The following is a 26,688-nucleotide window of genomic DNA, read 5'->3' on the forward strand; positions in this document are numbered from 1 at the left end:
TCAGCTAATACATTTTCTGTGACTGAATTCTGAAAGGCAGTGTTACACCCGAAGTATTTCAAATGGATTGTAAAAATAAAGGTTCATTCTTAGTTAAATCTTAATATTTTGACCCTCTTAAGAAGCCACCTGACTCGTTACTGATCTGCTTTCCAGTACCTACACACAGTGGTTCTGAACTGAGAAGTTTTCGAAATGCTGCGGCCATTGCAGCTCTTCAAGACGAAGCTCAACTCACTCTGAACAGTTACATTCACACCAGGTGATCAATATTTTCTCTGAATACTTTTTTTCACTCCAAACACCCTCGATGAGTTCCTGACCTCAGTGAAGTCAATTGCAAACTGTTCATTGACTTCAGTGGAGCCAGGATTTCATTCCATGCTCACAGTGATCATATGCCTACAGTAGAACTTGGATCATCCAAATGAAATGGGGGACATGGAATTTATTCAGATAAGTGGAAAATAAAAGAGAGATAATTTTTCATGATATGTGATACCTGAAAAGGAACATATATACTATATTCAGAAAACTGGAGATTTTACATATATTTTACTGTATTAAATAATATGAAGTCTCATACAGTACTTTATATGTTAGAATCTCAATATATTTTATAGTATTATTCCCATTTTTCAGATAAGGAAACCAAGGCAGTGACTTATCCAAAACCCATGGTGTGAGAAATGGCAGAGCTGAAAATAGAAAACCACAGATCTTGTGACTCCTAGCGCAGTGCCATCTTAACAAGAATGATAATGATAGTTTATAAGGAAAACTTCATTTCAATCTTGCTCAGTATAAAACATGAGATACAAAAACCTGTATATCAACCATAAAAGCTGTAGTCAGTGCCTTGTGAAATTTACAAGGGTAAAACTCGGCATGCAGGAAAAGCACTTTGTAGAAAACCACTGCCATTCTCACTATTTGTGCAATTGTCTTAATATGACCACAGTTTAGAGCACCATGCTTTGAATACTTTTCAAAACTCCTCCAGCATTGGACCATGAGGGCTAGGACTAGTGTCGAAGCAACTCATTAGGCAACTGGGTGGAGAGGAAGGGTGTGCTTTGTATCTCATTCAACTATGATTCCTCCGGTCCTTTCAGAAATGATGGTGAGGAGCTCTGAAAGGCATCTTGTACAGTCCTTAGCTTGAAATAAATTGGCTTTAAAGCAAAGTCTGGAGCAGGGGGTAATTTGAGTAGGGGGACAAGTGTGAGGGGGAACGGGGACTCCTCAGGTTTCCATAGTGAACATGGAGATGCACCCAAAAGAAAAAAAGGTCTAACCTCCAGTCTCTGCATTTCCATATACTCATTCTTTTTTGTCACCTGTCCTCATCTTTCCCTTTCAAAATGTCCTCCTGCATTTTGGATAAAACATTTTAGACTGATTCTGTCTAGTGTCATAGATCAGATGTACTTCCCTCAATATCACCAAACTGCTTCTTCTTCAACGAGTATTCTGAAAAGGGGCAACATTTAAATTCACTTTTATAACCTTGAATTTTAAAGGTTGCCACTTAATGTTAAATCATTAAAGCTAAGAGAACAATAAGCCAAACTTAGTTTTTAGGTTCTAGCTGAGAGATCACTTACACTATTTAATTTAGTAGAGGACCCCAGATGACATTTCAAATGATAGACCCAAACTTTATTTAAGAGAAAAACGATTAGCTAAGCAAACAGGCATACACTTACCATTCACACATTACTACAATTATACTCACATTGGAATGGTATATCAAAGGATGATCAGTTCACTGACAACTAGATAAAATATAATTGTATAATTCTGTAATATAACAGAATTCCCTTTTGGTGTTAACTGGAGCGCTATCTAATTTAAAAGACTACTCAGTTTTAACAACATTAAACCTATCCATTATCAGAGTTGCATTTCCACCATCTCTATATTGGCTCTTCATATTACACACTACTGAAATTAACATTTACATCAGTGTTCTCACCTGGCTGTAGCACTTCAGTAAAACATTCCTTATTCTCAAAAATGTTCATTAAAACCATTAAAAACAGTTCTAATCAAAACATAGCCGCATCATAACCCTGGATCATGTCTCAGTTTTCCTATCTTACTGTCTCTAACTTTCACTCATATTAACAAACTCAATTTCCCATACTTCTCTACACTTAATCTAATTAAAGACAAAGCCTACATTCTATGTATTTCTTGATCTAACCTGTTTTATAGGCCAGTCTTCCAATAACAACTTTTATTCTCTGATACAATGGAACTCTCTACAGTAAGTGTGAAGCCTGTCTGTGCAGGCCATCCCAAGACTGTGATAAGAATTTTCCCAAGAACTAAGGACCATCAAAAATCTCACCAACCTTCTCCTTCATGTGCAAGGCACATTTCTTTGACCTGGCCTTCATAAACACACAGCAACATTTCTCTCCCTCTCTCTCTCTGTATGTTCTATATCATTTAAAAGTAAAATCCAAAACAAGACATTCCAGTGCACACACTTCTCCCTGTGGTGAGATGAGAGAACAAACACATCCCATGACAGACATTAAACACACTGCTTAAGACACTCAAATACTATGGTGATGAGCAGAGTATGAGAACCTATACTGGAAAAAATAAAATCCTTAGTATAGGACATAATTCCGTGATCCAAGAGTTACATGTGTGAATCCAGATGACAACTTAGTCCTAGGGAAATTTCCCCTACCAACATCATCTAAGTACTGCTACAACTAGCCTTGATAAATGTTAGTAAAAATTCATTTCATTGTACATGGAGATGGATGAAAAAATATTTCCATTGATTAAGAACTAAAACTTACAGCTAAGCAAAGTACGAACAAGGCTGCTTGAGAAGTTAAATAGTGATAGAAATGTAGCCGTGTTAGTCTGGTGTAGCTGAAACAAAATACAGGACTATGTAGCACTTTAAAGACTAACAAGATGAAAGCTCATCATCTAATAAACCATCCTGTTAGTCTTTAAAGTGCTACATAGTCCTGTATTTTGTTTGAGAAGTTAAAGTTTGACTTAAGGATATTTACTTAGTATGTTGATTCCTCCCATAATTTCATGCAACTGTGGATACAGTATTTAAATATATAGAAATAAAGAGATGCTTATAAATGAACATTAATATAATCAATTCAAATCAATTCAAGTTTGCAAAGCCCAGCCATAACCACCCTGACTGTAATTATTTTGCAAACATAAGGGCATATTCAAAAAACTACCTGTTCACTGTCAGAAAGCTTTGACTTCCTTTGTTTAGACTGTAGATAGTAGCCTTCACGGCAGATGTGAGCAAACATAAAAATATCAAGCAGTCCGTCCAGTACATACTAAAAAGGAAAGAGTGGCAGCTGTGTTGCATATTCTCCCCACCGCCATTGAAGCCCCTTCACATAAATAGCGTGCCATTGGAGCTCAGGAGGAGTTAGTGTTATATGGCCAGTCAGTGCAAGAAGGCGGCAAGAAGCACTGCTTTAAGTGGCCTGGTGCTCTCTCCAAAGCCAGCAACTTTCGCACTGGTAAATTCTCTGGAAGTCCTCAACTTACACCAGTTTTACTCTATTCACGTCAGTGTTTTACACTGGTGAGAGAAAAAAATCCAGCCTTGTTAAAACCAACACGTGGGTTGTGTGAACAGGCATGAACTGAGGTCTACAGTCTCATGGTTCCAGAGTGATCCATGTTTCTGAAGTAAACAAAAAGGCACAGAGCAGTAGAGCAATATAGAGAGGCTGCCTGTCAAAATGGATGCCAAAGCAATACTACAGACTTGATAGTACTTTTCCATGGGTATTTCTGCAGGAGTGAAATGGTTAGTTCTTAACCACAATGGTAAAAGAGAAGTTAATGACTATATACACTGTAAATAAATCTTGTAGTCTAAATAATGGCAGCAATTAGGAACAGTGTTATTCTCCCTCTCCTCCCCTCCCCTCCCCTCTTCTCCCGTTTTAGGCATTTCACAGTCTATGCCACTTTTCTGGAAAGGGGACCATACAAAAATATTGGTGACCATGTTTGATGGAGATAGGGCCCCTTATATATTTTTGGGGGTGGTCAATGCAATAGTTTTGGAACATCTGTTGATGTTGTGAAGACCAGGACTTTAACAGAGTTCAGAAAAGAACTAGATACACTCATAGAGGTTAAGTCCATAAATACTTATTAACTAGAATGAGTAGGAATGGTGTCCCTAGCCTGTGGAAATGGATGACAGGAGAGGGATTACTTGATGATTATTTTTTTCTGTTCACTCCCTCTAGGGCATCTGGCATTGGCCACTCGCAGAAGACAGGATACTGGGCTAGGTAGACCTTTGGTCTGACCCAGTATGGCTGTTCTTATGTTCTTGACCTCTAGAAATTTCTGTTGCATGTTGATATATTTTTATAAGAGTTGGACATTTTGAAGGTGAAATCCTAGCCTCAATTGAAGTAAATGACAAAAGTCTCTATTGACTTCATAGTTGTTATTGGACTGTTAATGACTTGACTTCATGTGAAGGCAGAGGCCTGAATCTGCTCTAATTCTTGTTTTACCCTAGTGCAAGTCCTTTGAGTTCAATGAGATGGCTCCTGATTTACATGAGTGAAAGTGATGGAAGCTCAGAGAATTTGGCTACAAATGTGTCTGAAAGTGCGCCTGAGTCTCCTTTTACTTATAGCAGTGCAAAATTCCAGAGTAACACCTCCAAAGTCAGCAGAGTTACACTGGTGAAAAATAGGCATCAGCAAGATCAGAATCAGGCCCATATTGTTTTATCTTTAAAAGCTGGGAAGAATTATGTAGCTAATGAGGATAGAAAATAGCCTTTTATAGATGTATATTTCCAGGGAAGGAATGTGCTCAAAATGTTAATTATTAGAAGTGACACTGGAGTCAAACATCTGCAAGCTGACTAATACAGCATACTGGGTAGATTTAACTTGCAAGCTAATAAACACAGTTTATTTAACATGGGTCAAATTCTTCTGAGTTACACCCAATTCATGGTTATTGTCTGATGTGTAAGTCAGAACAGAATTTCCCTTCTATATGTTATTCATCCATGAGATCAAACAAAATGGCCAAAGAGCAACATGTAGAAACATTGGTCCAAAGCCTGGTTACCTCCCTACTGTGAGCATTCCTATTAAAGTTAACATGTCTACTTATATGAGAAGGCAAGCAAGATTTCACTCAATGAGAACCAAACCCTACAATTCGCTGAATTTTGGTTTTGTATTTCATTAAGGTAAGTGATTTTGGAATTTGGAAAAATATATGACCCCTCAGTAACATTCCCTGTCATTTTGTATTTTAGGTACCCCACACAACCCTGCCGTTTTGGAAAACTCTTATTGCTTTTGCCAGCTTTACGTTCAATTAGTCCATCTACAATAGAAGAAGTATTTTTCAAAAAGACCATTGGGAATGTGCCAATTACAAGACTGCTTTCAGATATGTACAAATCCAGTGATATATAAAACACCTTAAAAATAAACAATCAAGATGGATGGACAGACAGTTTGATAAGAACTTTTATCCATGGAGAATAAGCCTCAACTAACAAAATCTACAGGAAGCATAAGCCTGGGAATGGTTTAACTTTTAAATTCATTGAGAATTTTTTTAAAAAAATCCCATTAGATATGATTTTGCTCCTTGAACAGAATGATTTAGAGCATGGATAGAATGTTTTGCTCTACAGAAAAACTGAATTGACTGGAATGTGACTGTTTTTCCTGTTTCTACAGGGTGGTGGCAATTAATTTGTCAATCATAACTAAGAAAGACTCTGCTAGTCTATCATTTAACTGGCAGATCTGAGATATAAAGAAAAATAAGGTACTTTAGTTCTTTCATTTGGAACACTGGGTAACCAACCACTGTGTTGTTATAATGTGTCGAGGTGCCCTTAGATCTGTTTTAAAAGTAGCTTATGTTGGTGAATATATTCATAATGTTATAGACAACATCTAAATCCAGGTTACCAAAACTCTGCTTCTGTTGTAATACATCATAAAGTGGCCTTCGGAACTGATTTTAAAAGTAGCATATGCTGACAGTTACATTTTGGATTAAACAGGCTAGGCCTCCCTGTAAAATAAACTGGTGAACTTTAATGCAAATCTCACCGGAATTTCAATGTGGTTAACATCTCAAAAGACGGAAGAGCTTTACATAGAACACAAACAAATATACAGCAAGTAAGAAAGACTAAAACAGCAAAACCAAATAAAATGGATGATTGATTCAGTGAGCCGATCGCTGTCCCATTGACATAGTGCTGAAACCAAAGGCAATGGTGGCCAAACTCTTTGTCAATGAGGTGTACAGAAAGATTAAATAACTTTTTTAAAAAGCAGAAAGAACTTAATTATGAAGAAATAAAGATGGTCAATTGATACAATGCTAATAGTCTCCAAGACTGTCCAATGCCTTTTTTTAAAAAGAAAACTCCAGGTTTTAATTACAGCTTTGATTTCTCTCTCACACACACATTATAAGCTGCTTATTTGATATGACTATACTTACGAAAAATGTAGAAAAAACATTTAAAGATAGCTGCTGTACTTTTCAAATTTTGATTTGTTTAGGAACTAGCACTGAGAAAAATCAGCACTTGGACTATCATAGAATGAGTAAAACTTTTCTTGTACAAAGTGGATTAACTGATTTGTGAAGTTAAAAAGTTGTACTCATTGTATTTACAAAGAATAAAAATATATTGAATTTAAATGATCCTTTGTTTTTGTTTTTTCATTTCTCCCCCTCAGTTTCTGGATTAGTTTCCTACAGGTAAAACTGTACACTGCTTATCAGAAAACAGAAATATTCTTCAGATATATCCATCAACTACAAGGTTTCTGAAGCAGCTGGTACAGACCCCTTTTAGAGACAGAGTTCTGGACTTGATGGATCATAGGTATAAGCTAGCTGGGCAATTGTTATGTTTCTTTGTTAAAATGATTGTTATTAGTTAACCAGCGATGCAGCTAACAAGGCACTGTTGGTGAGATGGGAGGGAAGAATACTTTTTTCCCAATTAAAATTATTCTTTTTAGGTGTGCAATTATATCAGTCCAAAGATGAGAGCATGTAATTCCCGTAGGGAAAGAAAGAAATTGACAGTAGGAACAGGAAAGGATGAAAGGCAGAAGTGAATCTATCCTTAGAGGTTTTTAAGACTAGGATTAACAAAGCCCTGGGGCTGAGACGATTTAGTTGGGGTTGGCCCTGCTTTAAGTGGAGGGCTGATTGAGATGACCTCCTGAGGTCTCTTCTAAGCCTTACCTTCTATAATTCTATGAAGGAAAGGCATTGTGGCCATAGTATTTAATTAAGACAAGTTTACATTAGAATGTAATGTAGACATTTACATAAACAATATTGGTATCAATATCCCAGATGGTCAGTCTGTTTTTTGCATGCCAGCCTTTCCAAGGCAGCCAAATGAAAGTGTACAAGACTAATCCTCTTCTGTTTGGGGATATTGAGACTTTCCATGTCTACAGTCTTTGTCATTAGGGAAATACAGAGAAGCCAGGCTTCTTGGCAGGCTAGCAGGATCCACCATTTTGGAATTGCAAGTTTTTAAAATGTGCTTTAAGACTTCTCTTATCCATAAACTAAACCATAAATGTAGAAAATAAAAAGTGAGAATTTTAAAAAGTTAAAATTTGGTTCCAATGTTAAGCACCACCAGATTTGGAAATGCCAGAATGAATGTTGCTTATACGCAACCTTAATTTGGTTCCATGCCGAGTATGCATTACAATAATCCTTTAACTACATGCAGAAGTGACTACCTGTGAAACATATGGGCTACGTCTACACTGGCCCCTTTTCCGGAAGGGGCATGTAAATTTCACCTATCGTAGTAGGGAAATCCGCGGGGGATTTAAATATCCCCCGCGGCATTTAAATAAAAATGTCCGCCGCTTTTTTCCGGCTTTTAAAAAAGCCGGAAAAGAGCGTCTACACTGGCCCCGATCCTCCGGAAAAAGCGCCCTACTTCGAAGTAGGAATAAGAGCCTCCAGAAAAGGGCGCTTTTTCCGGAGGATCAGGGCCAGTGTAGACGCTCTTTTCCGGCTTTTTTAAAAGCCGGAAAAAAGCGGCAGACATTTTTATTTAAATGCCGCGGGGGATATTTAAATCCCCCGCGGATTTCCCTACTACGATAGGTGAAATTTACATGCCCCTTCCGGAAAAGGGGCCAGTGTAGACGAGCCCATGGTGTGTCGCAAAGGAACTCAGGGGCAGAGATAGAATCCAAGTTTCTAGGGTGGCATTTAAGTGCTCTAACCACAATACCACCCTTTTTCCTTCCTACTATCCATCTCATTCACTACAAGTGTTTGAATATTTTCAAAAAATGACACAAGAATCTTACATACAATAGCCTTCACTACAAAATCTTGATTCATCTTCAGACTGAGCCCATGAACTGACTGAACCATGATTTCTTTGTAAAAGATATGGGATCATGTAATTAAAGACTGTGTCATAATGAATACAAATACGGTATGTGGTGGTGGTGGGGGAAGAGGCAGAGAAGTAAGGTTGCCTGGGCAACATGCATGCTAGCATTTTCTAACGAGCATCTTTGACTTTGCATTTCCTATTTTTTATGGTATAATTTATTGATCAGAGCAACTGTAACTAATGTAAAATGAAGGTTTTTGAAAAACCTATAATGGAATTTACAAAGTCTTCTATGTACTATTTAAATAATAAAGCACCTACACCTTAGTTTACTGAATTAGTTTCATAGTATTGGAGAAAAATAGGTAAACTTCTAAATCACCTTTTAAAGTAATTCTGTAATAGAAAATTGAGTAGGCACTCGCACACAAGTCCCTTTTTAAGGTAAATATTCAGAAAGTCATAGCCCCTAATTTGTAAGAAGCATCTAAATAGTATGCATGAAAAGTAGTTTCAGTCATCTTGTGCATATTAACCCTTTTAGAGGAAAGCAGCAAACAATTCCCCTTTGAAAAGAAACAAGAGTACCAGAGTCCAAACCCAAAAGAGCACAGCAGGAGCTTACCCAAACCCAGTCAGCTTTCACTAGAGTTCCTCCTGGGACCCTTGTTTGTAAAAATATTATGGTCAACTGAGAAAAATCAGTGATAATTCTCCCCAAATATCTTATTTTAAGATGGCAAATGTCTCACTTGCTAATTGCAATGTTAATGCCACAACTGTATGTTTGCATAACTGTATGTCAGCAACTCACCAGATTTGACATCTAAACATATTTAATGGACAAATCCAATTCTCACATAAATCTGTGCAATACTATTGATAAGGCAATTATAAAGGAAAGAAATGTACCCCGGTTATTTTTGTACATAAAATGTAGTTAATTGCCAAGTCCTGGTGCACGTAAGGAATGTGTCATTCCTTCCTCTCAATGGCTTCTTTGCACTTCCCCCTCTTCAATTCATAGAATCCCAGGGCTGGAAGAGACCTCAGGAGGTCATCAAGTCTAGCCTCATGCCCAAAACAGGACCAACCCTAATTAAATCACCCCAGCCAGGGCTTTGTCAAGTTGGGACTTAAAAACCTCAAGGGATGGAGATTCCACCACCTCTTTATGTAACCCATTCCAGTGCTTCACCATCCTCCTAGTGAAATAGTTTTTCCTAATATCCAACCTAGACCTTCCCCACTGTAACTTGAGACCATTGCTCCTTGTTCTGCCATCCGTCACTACTGAGAACAGTTTATTTGGAACCTCCCTTTAGGAAATTGAAGGCTGCTATCAAATTCCCCCTCACTCTTCTCTTCTGCAGACTAAATAATCCCTCAGCCTGTCCTCGCAGGTCATGTGCTCCAGCCTCCAATCATTTTGGTTGCTTTCCGCTGGACCCTCTCCAATGCGGCCACATCCTTTCTGTGGTGGGGAGCCCAGAATTGGACACAATACTCCAGATGTAGTCTCACGAGTGCCGAATAAAGGGGAACAACGTCTCTAGATCTGCTGGCAATGCTCCTCCTAATGAACCCACTATGCCATTAGCTTCTTGGCTACAAGGCCAATTCCTGAAAATAATCAGCATAGCGGCATTGCACAAGAGGGTTCTTGTGCAAGAAGGGGCAGTGTAGACAGCTCCTTCTGGCACAAGAGCCTCTTCTGTAAAAATGGCAGCTCATGAGGCATGCAAATGAGGCTCGGCAATATTCCACATATTTGCATATTTCTTGCACAAGAAGACGCAAGTGTAGACTTAGCCTGGGAGAAGTGGCAGTGTCCACAGAAGGAAGTGACTTGCCTTACGAATGGTGTAGCTGCTAGCAGAGAAAATGCAAAGGTGAGGCAGTGCTGAAGGCTATAGAGCCCAAGACATATTAACCCCACTATTAGTGCAGTGCTTCCTTATATAACTTCTCAAATTACAGGGCAGGTAGCTGTTGCAGTCACCTTGGTAAAGCAGTTGGTGCTTCTAGTCACCTTGGTAAGACAGTAAGTTTAGGCAAAACTCAAGCTCAGTCACCTTCACTATTTCTTCCCCACCCTCTCAATCATAGGAAAAGGGATTCAGCTACCATGCTGTTAGACAAACCACAGTAGACCTGCGCCAGAAGATGTAGAGTGAGGACTGACTTTTCCCATGGGTATATTTGGGATTATATAGCAGAGAGAAATTCCATCCTTCTGTGTATGATAGGTGGCCAGGCTCTTCATCTACAGATAGGCTTTAAATGGAAGTACACCAAGGTCCTTCTCTGAAGATGAGTCCAACCCTCATCCTTTGGGAAAGGGGTAGTGGCCTTGGAAGGTCCCTGATGTGAGAGTAGAAGGGAATTAAAGCACCAGAGGGCTGGAATAAAAGGAGTAGAGACTCAGCTTTTCATTGAGTTCATATGGGTCACTTTGCATCTGCTTTTTTGTTTCAGCACAAGTCTCCAGACCTTTGTTCTGGGTTCAGACAAGCCAAATACATCAATTCTATCTCAATGTCCTTCCACAGATAAAGCAGCCATATACCCAAAATAAGAAGGTAATTAAGGCAGACTATAGAGGCTCTGCTTTAATAGGCTTGCCTGCTAGAGCTACAAAAGCTTTAGGAAGACTTGTGCAGTGATGAGAACAAGACAGCTTTCAACAGCTCCTTAAAGATCCCTCAGTTGGACACTAAATATCTAAAAGTCCCTCAGCATGCTTACCTATGAACAACCCTTTTGGCTTGTGCAGCAAAAATATATCTTGGCTACGTCTAGACTGGAATGATTTTCCGCAAATGATTTTAACGGAAAAGTTTTCCGTTAAAAGCATTTGCGGAAAAGAGCGTCTAGATTGCCATGGATGGTTTTCCGCAAAAGCACTTTTTGCAGAAAAGTGTCCATGCCAATCTAGACACGCGCCAATCCATTTTCGCGATCGGGGCTTTTTTCCCCAAATCTGCGCTGTCTACACTGGCCCTTTTGCGCAAAGGCTTTGTGCAAAAGGGACTTTTGCCTGAATGGGAGCAGCATAGTATTTCCGCAAGAAGCACTGATTTCTTACATGAGATCGTCAGTATTCTTGCGGAAATACAAGCAGCGAGTGTAGACAGCTGGCCAGTTTTTCCACAAAAGCAGCTGCTTTTGCAGGAAAACTTACCAGTCTAGACACAGCCCTTAAGTATTAGCATTGCAGTAAAACAGTCTTAAAGCAGCTTAGAGTAATAATTTTAGTTGAACTCCTATTCAGTGTAGTAAACTTATGGATTTCAACTGACCCCCAACTTAAAAAACAGGTGCTAGACATATGCATTCAATATTAAAAATGACTAGAACAATCTAGTGATCTACATGTGCAACTAGTAGGAAAGGAAACAACTGATTTGAGTGGCAACATTTTATGGATTCAGCATCTGAAGCATCAATCTTGAGCAATGTCTTGCAAGTGCACCCAACATTTTGGACAGATGTGAAACTTACGCAAATCACTCCCAGGGGTGGAGAGGGGAAGCCCAGAATGTAGTAATGTAATAGCTGCTACTAAGCTGTCCAATGCTTTTTAGCAAAGGTGGGGAACCTGTGGCCCACAGCTTGCCTGGATCTGGTCCCTGAGGCTCAATCCCCACCCCTCCCCCGCAGCATTAGACAGCATGCACTGACATTTCAGTCCCCCTGCTGCCCCACCAGAGGACTGGAGCACACAAATCTACTAACCTAAGCCCTCCTAGGTTCTGGTATGGGAGGGGAATGTGAGGAGTGTCTTTCTCCTTCTCAGTCAGGGGCCACATCAATGAGGTGTTTGTTTTGCTTCTTACTTGTATGCAGCTCTGCCCCAACTGATTTTTCTGTGGGTCAGTAGCCCCCATATCCAAAAACTGTTCCTGGCCCCTCTTAGGCTGTGTCCAGACTCAGGGGTTTTTTCGGGAAAAGTAGCCTTTTTCCGAAAAAACTTCACCTGCGTCTAGACTGCAGCCGCGTTCTTTCGAAATTAAATCGAAAGAACGCGGCTTTTCTTTCGACGGCGGTAAACCTCATTTCACGAGGAAGAACGCCTTCTTTCGAAAGTGCTTCTTTCGAAAGAAGGCGTTCTTGAATGTAAATAGGGCTTCTTCGAAAGAGAGCATCCAGACTCACTGGGTGCTTTCTTTCGAAAAAGCGGCTTGCTCTTTCGAAAGTTCCGCGTGCAGTCTAGACGCTCTCTTTCGAAAGAGGCTCTTTCGAAAGTATCTTTCGAAAGAGGCTTGCAGTCTAGACATAGCCTTAGAGAGATGATGCTGCAGCAAAAGAAGGTCCAGGAACAGCAATCAGATTTTGTTTTTAAAATGAAAGCCACCAAACACACACATTGGCTGTGTCTACATTGGCATGATTTTGCACAAAAGCGGCCGCTTTTGCACAAAAACATGCTGCCTGTCTACACTGACGGGGAGTTCTTGCGCAAGAACACTGACGTTCTAATGTGTGAAATCAGTGCTTCTTGCGCAAGAACTATGGTGCTCCTACTCAAGAAAAAGCCCTCTTGCACAACTGTTCTTGTGCAAGAGGCCAGTGTAGACAGGCAACATGAATTTCTTGCGCAAGAAAGCCGGATGGCTAAAACGGCCATCAGAGCTTTCTTGCGCAAGAAGAGAACATCTACACCGGCACAGATGCTTTTGCACAAAAGCACATCTCTTGTGCAAAAGCACATGCCAGTGTTGACGCTCTCTTGTGCAAATACTTTAACGCAAATTCTCTTGCATTAAAAGTATTTGAGCAAAATCTTGCCAATGTAGACGTAGCCATTGTGTTTAGATTACTGGGGTATGTTTGACTACAGGTGTTAATCAAATTGCAACTGCTGTTTAGAAGTGTATTATACAAAATTGGGCCTTTATACTAAAAAGCCAACTAGGTACAGTTGTTTCATTATTCATTACCTTCCGATGGTCTAGAGTATTACGCGAAGTTCGAATCCTACATGCAGTCTTCAGCAAGCCAAGATTAAAATTCATTTACATGAAAATGGAATTTGTGCAACTCCAAAGAATGAGAACCACTGCTGTTGTCAAATGACTCACTAATGGACAATTGTTAGTATATAAAAATATCATCCCTGGATTGTAGGAACTAAATCCTACTCCAGTCCAAGTTGCCATAATAGCTAACATTTCAGTATTTGAGCCTGTCAAAGAATTGCAGGGTTTAAGAACCCAAGATACATGTTAAATATGTCTAGATATGCAGTTATCCAGGTATACCAGTTCATAAGCATCAAACATCCCTTTTATATTAAGGAAACTTTTTTCTGGACAGTTTTCAAGTACAAGGAATAATCATGTTAGTTACACCCAACTATTAACAGGTTTCCATCTTTAGTTTGATCTCAGATCATTTTCATGATCACTGAACTTTTCCTTGAAAAGGAAGAACTTGTAGAAAAACTGCACTTAATGCTTATAAGAGAAGGGAGCAATGCAGAAGGCTCAATTAGAGCCAATAAACAAAATCTGCAATGGCTAGGCTTATTAGGACAGTAAATAATGGCAATTAATTGTGCCATTAAATACTATTTAATTTGTTTTCTACATTTTCAACTATTGATTTTACACAGAATAGTGTACAGTGATCTTTATTACAAATTTTGTAAAAAATAAGTGTTTCAATTCCCATTAAGATACTGTGGAGTAATCTTTAGCACTGAAGTGAACTTATAACTATTACATACAAAGTAAAGGCATTAAAAATTAAAACAAGGTCAGACTTCAGTGCCTACTAATCCACTCAGTCCTTCTTGTAAACTCATTTGTCTTAGAAATTGGCCAAACATTTATAGGAGATATTGTAAACAAGAAGTGGGCAAGCACTGTCACCTGAAAGTGAAAACAGGCTGTTGCATATCACTTATAACCAGTATTGCAAGATACTTAGATGCACTAAAGATTCCTATGTTACCTCATGCTTCTCCCATCATTCTGCAGGACATGCATCCATGCTGATAGGTTCTGCTGGATAACTAGCCAAGGCAGACTGGACTGACATGTTCATTTTAATCATCCTAATCAGGTGTCACCACCAGAATGTTTTTTCCTTTGGTGGCAGGTGCTGTAGTTTCTACATTTAAGTGTTGCTCTTAAGACTTCTGGAAACATGCTGTACACCAGTGTTTCTTAAACTGTGTTCTGCAGCACACCAGTGTGCCGTGAGGCAGTTGGAGGTGTGCTGTGGAGAACAGAGTTCAAAATGGCCACTCTTAAAGAGGCAGGTGACTTCCCCCACTCCCAAACCTTCCCCCTCCCAACTCAAAAAAAAGTGTGGTGCTCCTCAGGAAAAAAATTGTTTGGTGTTCCTCAGTCTTAAAAAGTTTAACAAATGTTGCTGTACTCCTTGTTCCTCATTTTGGAGGGCACTACAGATTCTTAAACCTTGGGATGCTGTAGCTATTTAGAAGTCTCATATTGGTACCTTCACTGCATATCTGAAGAAACAAGCATCAGACTGCATAATTATGGCTGAACATGAGTAAAATAGCAGGAGGCATTCAATTCCCCAAAGAGCCCAGGGCCAAAAGCTTAACTTTTTTAAAAGAGCTTCCATGCTGATGCATGTTGTTTGGAATTGTGGCCCAAGTATGAAGGGGCACAAGTGTTTAGCACATCTGGCACACAACTACCTTACAATGCCAGCTACATCAGTGCCACCTGAATGCCAGTTCTCATTTTGAGGTGAGTGAATAGAAAGCAGATGGCATTATCACTCAATGTAAATAAACTTGTTTGCCTCACTGATTGAACAAGGACTGAGTGGCCTGTAAACCCTAAAGTTCCACATAGAGTGCAGATATGAACCAAAAAAACAAAACAAAAACCTCCACTTGTAAGTTGCTGCATCTTCATGATAAAGAGATTGTATTGCATTGCATAAGGATGTTCAATTAGTTGATCTAAATTTAATAGTCAGTTGATACAACTTGCACTGATTAGTTAAGGGCATCTCTGCCTTTGAAGTGTAGCAAGAGCCTGGCTGGCTCCTTCTACATTTCATAGGCAGAAGTGCCATGCTTTGCTTTTGAAGCATAGGAAGAGCTCTGCTGTTACTACATTTGAAAGGCAGAAGAGTCACCAGTTCCCTGCTGTGCCCTGCCTCTTTCCCCAACAGTGCTGGGGGGGGGGGGGGGGGGAGGGAGAAGAGAATCAGCTTTTAAGATGGCTCCCTCCAGCACTGGCTCCTGCTTTTACCCCACCCCCTTCCCCAACTGCCTCTGACAGATGTAGCAAAGAGGGGAAGCAACTAGCTAACTGATAAACATGTCTGCCAACTAGTCACTTAAAAGTACTATAGTACTAGGGAATGTGAGGTGAACTGAAAAAGCCATTTTTACAGTGCAAGTATTGTTAATAAAATGTGCAGTGTACACTTTGAATTCTGTATTATAGTTGAAATCAATTTGAAAAAGTGTAGAACAAACACCCCAAAATACTAAGTTTTAATTGTCTATTTAATAATGTGATTAAAACTGCCATTATTCATGATTTTTACTCAAAAATTGCATACATTGACTGCCACTAATCCTCAGCCCTTGTTTTTAATGTGATCTTTTACTTATTTTCATACAGCTGAAGTACTGAACCATAACCTTCTTACAGGTTTATTAGTAGCAGCTGTGATACCATAAGAAGTGGAAAGACTATTTATATAGTAATAGGAGTTAAATGAACATGAGGGAGGAAGAAAAATGTTTTATTCCCTTAATATCCATGGCAGAGCAAGACACACTGGAAGTGCATTTTCACTTTTATTTCAAAACTTCACAAATTTTAGTATATAAATTTGATTTCTTTACAGAATATAAAGATAATTCCCTCATTTTTCAATATAAAGTGTTTTACAAGCTTGAAGACGATTGCAGAAGTGCATTTTGAACATGGGGATCTCTGAAACAGACTGCCTTGGGTCATTACACAAGTTAGACGATTATAGTAGTTATTTTAACAAGATACAGTTAAGTGATTTAATTAAATGCATGTGAATGTGTGACACTGGAACAGTGTTAGTCCAAGTAAGGCCAACTCAGTAAACTGTGTTAGGGTCATTGCTAAGAGTTGAAAATACTCCACTAGTAGTGCAGATGGACTCTAAATAGCTTCAATGCTATTATAATTATAAGAGATTCATGGAGTGATTTAGCTAAAGCAAATTAGTTCTTTACTGACAAAATAAATGCAAAAACTGAGCTGTGTACTCATGTTAGTATAGAGGAGGCTTATTGTGCCTGTATCTGCTGCATGCTTAACTATAACCTTTGAAACCAAGTGCATTAGTCACTAACATTTACTTTGAGTGGATATTTAGAGCATTCAGGCATGTCTTATTTTGGACGGCGTGTAGTTTTTGTCTATTACTTCATCTTGTAAAAACATGTGAAGACAGCGTTCATTCTGCGCTAGAGGGTGGCCAGCAACTCTAGGAAAAAGAGAAAAAGAATTAGTTTCAGAAAATAAAAGCAAGAGTTTCAGGTTCTTAATCTGAAGGCCCCTAAATCCTCAACTGCAGATTAGAAATGCATACACCTAAAAGGCATCACGTTGTTTAAGAATGAGACTTCAAGTGTCTCCTCAACTTCCCATCCTCACCCCTTGGAGATTTATTATGCCATAATACTGAAAGACTTCTCCCCCAACCCCATCTTGAATCAAAGCTGATCAGAAGACACCAAAAAAGGTGGGGAAAGACATCTCAACCTCTCCAGAAACTCCCCTAGCCTGGTTTAGAAAGATTGGATGGGGATGCTTCTTAGCATATAGAATGGAGAACAGCAATTTATGGCAAGAACTGCACTGAACTCTGGGGCACAAAGCAGGGAAGTATTGTTCGATGGGGAATCTCCACCCCAGATGCTAATGAATCCATGCTTATGAATCCTATTGTCTAGCCTAAACAACTTTAGAACACTCTTCATCATCAGTTTCCCTGTAAATCCAGTATTCCCACTTGCACCATTGTTTCTTCCCTACAAAACTCCCTACCCATGCTCAAGTAAAGTGTTCTGAAAACTGGATCTGAATTCTGCATCAGTTCCATTGTGACTTCTGACTGGTCATGCTGGGGGGCTCTGCTCTGCATATCTCCAACACTTTGGATCCCCAGCTACCATCACCACCTGGGAACTCTGATCTAATTGAGCTAATGGAATGGTGAGATCTCTTGGATAGCCTCCTGATCCTCCTCTGTGATAAGTTAGAGTTTGCTATCCCTAACTTGTGATAAGAGTTAAATTAGAATTAATTTTAACTGTTTTGGCTCCCCTTGTAGGGTTACTGCCTGAAAATAAATGAATGGTTAAAATGGTTGCTCTCCCACCAAAGTGTTGCTTTTAATTTTCCATTCACTCCACAAATGCTCCTTGTACCCAAGCTAAAGATCCCTGTAGCACCCAAAAATCCTGTGGGGTTTGCTCATCAAGGGGTTACTAGAAGAATGGTTATAGCATGAAAGTGGGGATAGGAATGTGCTGAAAGTGGAAGCATGAGGGTGGCAGCTGAAAGTGCTGTTAAACCCAGCCCACTGAGTCCCAGGGCACATGGGTCACAGCTTGGCATTGCGGTCCAACCCAGCCCACTGAGTATAGGGACATACAAGGGATGATCAGCCAGTCCTGTCACACCATTAGTATATGTTCATTTGTTTCACAGAGTTGGAGGGAAGAGAACTCAGCCCTGGGGAATCTAGGTCCTGCAGAATAGCTCCACTGGGAGGGAACTGGCAAAAGGGAGTCTGTTCTAACATGGTACTCAAGCAGCATAACACCTGCCTGTCCAGAGTAACCCTAATAAATGAATATACCCCAAAGAAATGGGCAAATCTGGTAAAATCCAAAGTTTTTTTAATGAGCACTCATTCACTGGCTCTAGCAAGTCCTCAGACTTATCTAGTTCTGCCCTGATTAGGGATGTACATGACTAGCTGACTACCTGATAAGCATATGCTTATTGGTAGTTTAGTGACTCAACTAGTCACTTCCTCTGTCCTTGCTGCCTCTATCAGAGACAGGCAGCAAAAGAGGTGGGGTGGGAGGAAAGCAGGAGCCAGTGCTGGGGAGAGCTGGCTTAAAGCCAGTTCCCCAGCAGTCCCCACTCCTGCCTGCTGCTCTTCTGCCTCTTAAAGGTAGTAAAGAGTCACAGGTGGCTCTTACTACATTTCAAAGACAGAGGTGCAGCTGGGATAGAGAGCACCCCCCTCCCCCCCCATCAACTAGTCAATTAGCTGATTAATTGAAATTTAACATCCTTAGCCCTGATGTAGGAAAGTTTTTTGATCTGGAGTAAATTCTAGCAGAGCACATGAGTATTCTTCTAGTCCGGCAGGGATCAGAATTGCTGGTACAGCAAACACCAACGATAAGCCTAAACGGTAATTAAACATTTGCAGCTAGCCTGTGCCAGCTGACTCCGGCTTGGGCTGAAGGACTATAAGATTGCTGAGTGGATATCTGGACTCAGATGCAAACCTGAGCCCATGGAAAGAGGGTTGTAGGCCTGGATTCTAGCCAACACCTGAATGATTGTATTGCAATTAGATAGCCCCAGAACTCAGCCTCTTTGAGCCTAAGGCCTTGTCTACACTACCCCAGGCTGTCAACTTCAGCTATGTGAATAATGTAGCTGAAGTCAATTTAAGTTTGCTTATGGCTGTAAATTAGCTAATGCTCTATTAACTCTGCTTACTCTTCTCATTTTGATGGAGTACTGGAGTTGATGGGAGAGTGCTCAGTGGTAGATTTATTGCATCTATAACTACGAGATAAGCAAAACATACTGGATTGATCCCTGTCTTGATCCAGCATATAATGAAGACGTGCCCCGAGTTGCTGACAGGGCAGCCATGGGTGTTTTATTGCAGTGTAGACACACCCTAAGATTTCAGCCCTCTGCAGTGGCACCAGAAGCCAATTCTGAGATACAGAGGACATTCCTCTGGAAGGTATCAATCATTCAGGTCAGGGAATGTGTTTACTCCCAGCCTATGCATCTACACCATCACTATTTAGCATTGACTTGAGACCAAGATTAGCTTTCCTGATCTATTTAAAGCTGGAAATTTGTATCTTCATGTCAGAATGTGTCCCCAGGGATCAGATTCTCCTCTCTAGGAAAGGAATGACCATCTAACTTTTCTTTGGACAGAAAATACCAACATCCACAACATGACAAGACCTATCAATCCTAGGGGGTTCCACTACATCCACTAACCCCAGAAGAGTTAATCTGTCCCATGGAAAGTCCTGAACTTCAGTCCTCTGTGCCCCCCATTCACCCACCATGAAGCTGAAGCACCAGGCGAGTGAAGTGTTGCAGATGGGGACCACAAAAGTGAAGCAAAAAACCCCAACCCTCACTGCAGTGGCCCCCCATCTGATTTCTCTGTGGATCCGTGTCCCCAACCCAAAAGTTTTAATTTATATATGTGTATATGGTGTTCTAAACATTTTCTAGGCTACCTTGAATATTTTAAATAGAGGGGCGAGGTAAACATTTAATAAATAAAAAGGGTTCCCCTACCGCTGTCAAAGACTGTGTTGATACCTTTTGTGGACAAATTAATCTTACTTTTAAACAGCAATGGCTGCTGTTCTAACTACACTCAAGAAGCATCAATATTTTAAAATCTTTTTATCTTTCAAAAAGGGAAGCTGACTAATAATTTGCTCTCCAATTTCAATACACACTTAACTATTCAAGATGGATTTATTTTTTCCAGCAAGTTTATGGGCATCAATAGTGTACTTCACTTAGGGTTGGATTAGCTGTCTTTATATCTGGAAATGTTACATTAATATAAAACTATCACCTTGTCCAAAAGTGAGTAGTTATTTGGTGTAGGTTAGAATATTCAGTGCAATGTTCAACATCCCATTTATGAACTGAACACGTCACCTATCTGGAAGAAATGCATTCTATGGCATTTCTTCCTTCAACTTGTTTGTTGAACAAAGCGTGAGAGTACTTTTGTCCCATGAATACTAGTAAGGCTAAAAACCATTAAGCTGCAGATAAGCCACCTCCTTCTCAAATCTGTTTCCTTGAGCTCTTAAATGAGCTTCAAGACATGACACAAGCCATTTCAGTAGTAAGATATATGGGTAGGGAAGTAGCATGTGTTATTTAATACTATCCTTAGAACAGGTTTTATAGGGGTGCCAACACCAAGAACCTAGCTGTCACAGGTTAAGTAATCCTAACCCAGTAGCAATAGCTTGAGGGTTATGTCCATGAAGTTCAGATTTCTGAACCATACAAAATACCCTTTTCACTGTCCAGATCTAGTATGGCAAGCATGTTTATCCTATGCAACAGGCAAATATTTTGCTTTTGTATCCATTCCCAAAATGTTTAAGATGTTTCCTTATCAGCAAACAAGAGAAAACTGAAGCACCTTGAGCATATTTGATCTGCTGAAACCTAATTTATAAAATTGAGCCTGTCTGATTAAAAACTATCAAAATCTCTCTACTTTAAAAAGGAAAAAAGAATGAACACCTGAATTTTGCAGATAAATCTGACTTTTGATACCTTTAACAAAAGCAATACCACAACTTTTATCGTGATAGAAATGTAGCCGTGTTAGTCTGGGGTAGCTGAAGCAAAATGCAGGACAATGTAGCACTTTAAAGACTAACAAGATGGTTTATTAGATGATGAGCTTTCGTGGGCCAGACCCACTTCCTCAGATCAAATAGTGGAAGAAAATGGTCACAACCATATATACCAACGGATACAATTAAAAAAAAAAATGAACGCATATGCAAAGGACAAATCACATGTGATTTGTCCTTTGCATATGCGTTCATTTTTTTATTGTATCCGTTGGTATATATGGTTGTGACCATTTTCTTCCACTATTTGATCTGAGGAAGTGGGTCTGGCCCACGAAAGCTCATCATCTAATAAACCATCTTGTTAGTCTTTAAAGTGCTACATTGTCCTGCATTTTGCTACAACTTTTATCGTCACTGAAAAACCTACATTTCAAAGTCCCTAGCCACAGTAGTTTAAATTCTGAAGTGGTATTTTAATCTGTACATATGGGAGAGGGGCAGAAAAAACACCACATTTTGCCTCTGAGCAAACTACGCCATTTACTTCATGGCAGATAAGTATTAGACATTTGTGCTAATCCCAAGTATTGAATGTTTCATGCCCAAGTAGAATCTGAGAAAAGTACACAGCAGTTTAGGTCTCAGTGACACTAAATGCCAATGTAATTACTGTTTGTTGTCCTTTATAAGTGCTTATCTAGAATTACCCTTTTTTAGTCATCACTGATTCTGAAAACCTATGACGTATACTTTATAAAAGCCCCACAGCACTCCCACCTGTAAAATTAGTACTCTGTTCCTTTGAAAAACTTTGCTCTACAGCAAATAGTATTAGAAAGCTTAGATGGGCTTGGATCACTACATGTAGAGGAAAAAAAGTTGTACTAGGAAGCAGAGTTGGCTCAAGTCCTACATTGGTAGTTTGAAATGGATATTTAGTCTAATAACTATACCCAATTGGGACAATTAAGTAGTGTTTTTACAGCTTCAAAATCTGAAAAAATAAAAATTTACTAAGCTGTTACTAGGGATGTCAGTGTGTAGTTAATTAGGTGTTTAACCTATAAACCCAGGCTTATTTGTTAATCTTGACGACTACATGCACTTTCCCCTTGCTGCCTCTGTATCAGAGGCAGTGGGTGAAGGGGGAAGAGCAAGAGCAGTGTCTGAGGAATTGGCTTTAAGCAGGCTCCCCACAAACACCAGATCCACCTGCCCTCTTCAGCTGTGCACTTCTGCCTCTGACAGAGGCAGCAGTGCAGAGGGTGAGGTGGTCAGGCTAGAGAGGATAGTTGTGAAAAGCCAGCTTTTGAGTAAGCTCCCTGCATGTGCTGTCCCTGTGGACCCACCTGCCCCCCCTTGCTGCTTCCTACGGAGGCAGTGAAGGGGGGCAGACAGAAGCCAGTTCCAAGCACCAGCTCCGCAGTGCCACCTACGCTCTCCGCTATGTAAAGGGGGAAGGGGATGCTGCCACAAAGCAGCCACTGTCCAGTGGGAGCTCAGACCCCCTGCATACAGGGGCTGCTGCCACCCACCACTACTGCATCTGATACCAAGGCAGTAGTGTGAGGTGGCAGGGGGCTCCCTAGGAGTGGGGCCAGGAGTACATGGGTTGCTGGCCCTGCCCCTGGGACCCATCAAATAGTCATGTAACCACCAAGATTTCATGCAGATATTCAATTACACAATAGTTGTGTAGTTGAATATCTAACATTTGTAGTTCCCACATCTGTCAAGTGTCTGAAATCCATTGTAAGCTTTGTTTTGTCCAATGGAAAGCACCCTTTTCCCCACCAAAAAAGACTCACAAGTAGAACTTCTTTGAATGCTGTAATTTCTGTAGTAATTTGCATAAATTAAGCCAAACACACAGAATTTTGGTCAACACACCTGAATGGATAAGCACGGAATATCAGACATGATATTCCGTGTTTGATACTTTAACATTGTAGGTTTTTAAACAAGGTCTAATCACAAGTTTGTTCTAAAACAGTGCAACCACTTAACAGTAGAAGATGGATTGGTGCTAATAAAATTCCAAGAAATAAACCTCACACTTACTTGTTTATAAACTGCTCAAGAGCTTGCTTCCTTTCTTCTATAAATGAATCGTCAAATATTCCATCATCTCCTCTAAAAGGAAGCTGACGGAGGAGAGCTTTCCCAGGTAAGGATGGTACCACAACCTGAAACATTTTTTAAAATTACTACCTATAACCATGGCTTATACATAAATTAACACTCACCCATTTGTTTGGGGGGGGGGGGGGTGTTGGCGGTTAAGCAACACTACATTTAGGATGTGAAAAAGGAATTTGCCTACATTGAAGCAATGCAAAAAAGTTAAGCGTAGAATTGCTTTTTCTGTATGGCCTGAGTGTCACATAGTAAGATTACTAACTAAATGTAAAAACTTGGAGCCATCTTGACAGCTTTTACAGGGTCTTCAGTACTTCATTACAATGAAAGCACACTCTTTACATCAAGTGTAGGCTTGGGGAAATTTCAAATTATATCATTAGTTCCAAGTATTGTAGTGAAAACAAAAGGAGAGAATTTAACAGATTCATTTGTGATCATTAAGCTTTCCCAAGTGGATTTGTACATTTTACTTTAGCATTCAACTCACCTTGCTTTCTCTTTCAAGTTCACTTCTCAGCCATTCAAAGTCACTGTATCTTCTTCTGACTGTAGACTCTTTCAATTTGAAAATAGGAAGGTTTGTCTAAAATACAAGAGAAGTGATTAATAACTGATGTAATTAGTGAAAAAACTGAATAGGTAAAAATGTCTTGTTAAGTTCTGAGTCATGACATCCAATACTCTTTCCTTAAGAAGGAGCAAAGGAGTTAATGTTCTGCTTCTCTGTCTAACTTAGAGCAATGATAAAAGGACACTGACATGTGACAAACATTCTAGTCAAAAAGTGCCCAAATTAAGGTTGTGAATTTGGATGCACAGAACCAGTCTTTAAATCACATCACATACTTGCCCTCAAGACACGTCTCATTCTGTGCATAGGATAAGGATAAGCCATGCTCAGGAAAGAAAAGAATCAGGGTAGTGTTTGAATCATTCCCTCTAACTTATTGAAGAAGTTGAAAGACATGTAGTGAATGAGAGAGCAGATTGCAGGCACAGAAAGTAGGTAGGTAGTCAAATGCCATTAAGGTAAACAGTAGTCTACATGGGCCCAATGCAATACTATGCAAGTCACTTAAACAAAACCCTCCCCCTCATTTTTTGAGTGTCCATACTGATAACTTGGGCCTTATATTAAACCATGTGTGTTAAGACTGGGGCCACATTCTAAGTGACAATGATTAAAATATACAATTGCTACCCATTCAATGGGCACAGTCAATCCTATGCACTTCAGGCAATGGTCCTGTGAGGAAAATGTGACTAGTTAGAGATCATCATAATGCATACAAATTAGGATTACAGAGGGAACCTTATATGTAGCACATCCTGAAACCTGTGTTTAAACTTGGTACAGGCAGTCCCCGACTTACGTCGGATCCGCAGTTACGAACATGGACTGTGGGACCGCGCGGTCCCACCGCCCGTGTACTCCTGGGCAAGAAAAGCTGCTCTGCAGACCAGGAAGACGCGGAGCAAATCTGCGGAGGGGCTCTGGCAGTGGAGCAGCCCAGGTGCGCCTGGGCTGCCCCCCTGCCGGCTTCCCCCGCGGCTTTGTAAAGCTGGGGGGGCTTGTGCAGCGGGGAAGCCACGGGGGAAGCCGGCAGGGGGGCAGCCCAGACGTGCTGCAGCTGTCCCGCTGCTGGGGTCCTCAGAGGCTTTGCTCCCTGTCTCCCTGGTCTGCTGGTCTCCAGCAGACTAGGGAGACTGGGAGCAAAGCCGGAGGACCTGGGCAGTGGGACTGCGGTGCGTCTTGGTCCCCCGCCCGCGTCTTCCTGGTCTGCTGGGGGGGGGCACAGCTAGTATGCCCCCCCCCCCAGCAGACTAGGCTTTTCTCCGTCGCCTGTGGCAGAGCAGCTGGGGCGCTGCCGGTTGGTCCTGCAGCGCCGCTCTGGGCACTACTGGACCAACCGGGCAGCATCCCAGCTGCTCTGCCCCAGGCGTCCTGATTCAGCCACTGCTGGTCAGTTTCAGCAGCGGCTGAATCAGGACCCCTGGGGCAGAGCAGCTGGGGTGATGCTGGGTTGGTCCAGTAGTGCCAGATCGGCGCTACTGGAGCAACCCAGCAGCACCCCAGCTGCTCTGCCCCAGGCGTCCCCAAGTCAGCTGCTGCTGAAACTGACCAGTGCTGACTACAGGAAGCCCGAGGCAGAGTTGCTCTGCCCAGGGCTTTCTGGAATCAGCTGCTGATCAGTTTCAGCAGCAGCTGACTTGGGGGCGCCTGGGGTTCTTAAGTTGATTCTGTATGTAAGTCGGAACTGGCAGTCAGTTTCAGCAGCGGCTGAATCTGGACGCCAGTTCCGACTTACATACAGATTCAACTTAAGAACAAACCTACAGTCCCTATCTTGTACGTAACCTGGGGACTGCTTGTAGTATCAGTAACATTCCTTTGAAATCACAGAAGTCTTCCTTGCTCTGTTCTGGTGTCCAGACATTGTGCTGCCAAACATCCTCATGCAGCAGTTACAGGGAAAGTCCTGCACAGCTGTTCTGTAGGGATAAAGCATTTGCAGACCCCAGTGAGAGGCAGTAAGTAGCATGCTCAGCTAAGACTGAATCTTCAGAGATTTTAGCTGACAAATTTTAACAAGTCTGCAAGCACTTGACCAATTTTTTCAGAAGTTAGTACTTTTGTCTAAATTAGAGACTTTACAGGGATGTGAAGAGGCAGGATACCCCTGCCAAATTTGAAATCCTTCCACTAGATTATGGAGGCACTATAGCTTCCCAATGAAGCTGAGATAGTGATATGGGCATTTCCACCTGTCTTCTCCAAGCTAGTCATCTGACAGGGATAGACTGCTTTGACTGAAAAGTGCTCCCCCTCAAAAAAAGATACAGCCTAAGGTAGACAAGCAGAGACTCAGCCTGCATTATTCAGCCTATCATCGCTTATAATGTCTAGCGATGCAACTTGTTAGGCTACAGGCAACACTTTACTAATCAGTATTGAAGACTTTTTTTGGCTGCAAACGTGCAGGTAACAAACGGCTTAGGGACAGAGAGAAGGGAGCCCCAAGGACAGATTCTCAGATCACACCTTCTCAGGAGCATGTCACAGCTAAGGATCTAACTTTCATGAAGTACTAGAATCCACACAAATCTTTCAAAACTCAGATCAAATATACAATGCATTTGTTCATCAGGATTCCCACAACAGCTCTTGAAGATAATGCATCCTAGAATACTAAAGGAGCTGATAGAGGAGGTATCTGAGCCTCTAGCTATCATCTTTGGAAAATCATGGGAGACGTGAGAGATTCCAGAAGACTGCAAAAGGGCAAATATAGTGCCCATTTATAAAAAGGGAAATAAGAACCACCCAGGAAACTACAGACCAGTTAGTTTAACTTCTGTGCCAGGGAAGATAATGGAGCAAGTAATTAAGGAAATCATCTGTAAACACTTGGAAGGTGGCAAGGTGATCAGAAACAGTCAGCATGGATTTGTAAAAAATAAATCCTGTCAAACCAATCTGATATCCTATTAAAGAAAGCTGAGTCTTGTGGATAAGGGAGAAGTGGTG

General features: G+C 40.7%; 2 protein-coding genes across 2 annotated transcripts in view; one reads left to right on the forward strand and one right to left on the reverse strand.

Annotated features, from left to right (window-relative positions):
- Positions 1–5,608, forward strand: part of NR2E1 (nuclear receptor subfamily 2 group E member 1) — a 94,006-nt gene extending 88,398 nt beyond the window's left edge. Inside the window, exons 8-9 of the mRNA XM_089777152.1 lie at positions 157–262; positions 5,315–5,608. Coding sequence (XP_089633278.1) covers positions 157–262; positions 5,315–5,477 — 269 coding nt within the window. The 3' untranslated portion in view covers positions 5,478–5,608. The remainder of the gene's footprint in view (positions 1–156; positions 263–5,314) is intronic.
- A 10,590-nt stretch (positions 5,609–16,198) lies between these two features.
- The window catches only part of SNX3 (sorting nexin 3), a 28,894-nt gene continuing 18,404 nt past the window's right edge, over positions 16,199–26,688 (reverse strand). Inside the window, exons 2-4 of the mRNA XM_006123176.4 lie at positions 23,647–23,742; positions 23,079–23,203; positions 16,199–16,885 (exon numbers count right to left, since the gene is read on the reverse strand). Of these exons, the coding sequence (XP_006123238.2) occupies positions 16,780–16,885; positions 23,079–23,203; positions 23,647–23,742 (327 nt within the window). The 3' untranslated portion in view covers positions 16,199–16,779. The remainder of the gene's footprint in view (positions 16,886–23,078; positions 23,204–23,646; positions 23,743–26,688) is intronic.

Source organism: Pelodiscus sinensis, chromosome 3 (assembly GCF_052426305.1).
Source record: "Pelodiscus sinensis isolate ZL-2025 chromosome 3, ASM5242630v1, whole genome shotgun sequence".
In the NCBI taxonomy this organism is placed as follows: domain Eukaryota; kingdom Metazoa; phylum Chordata; order Testudines; family Trionychidae; genus Pelodiscus; species Pelodiscus sinensis.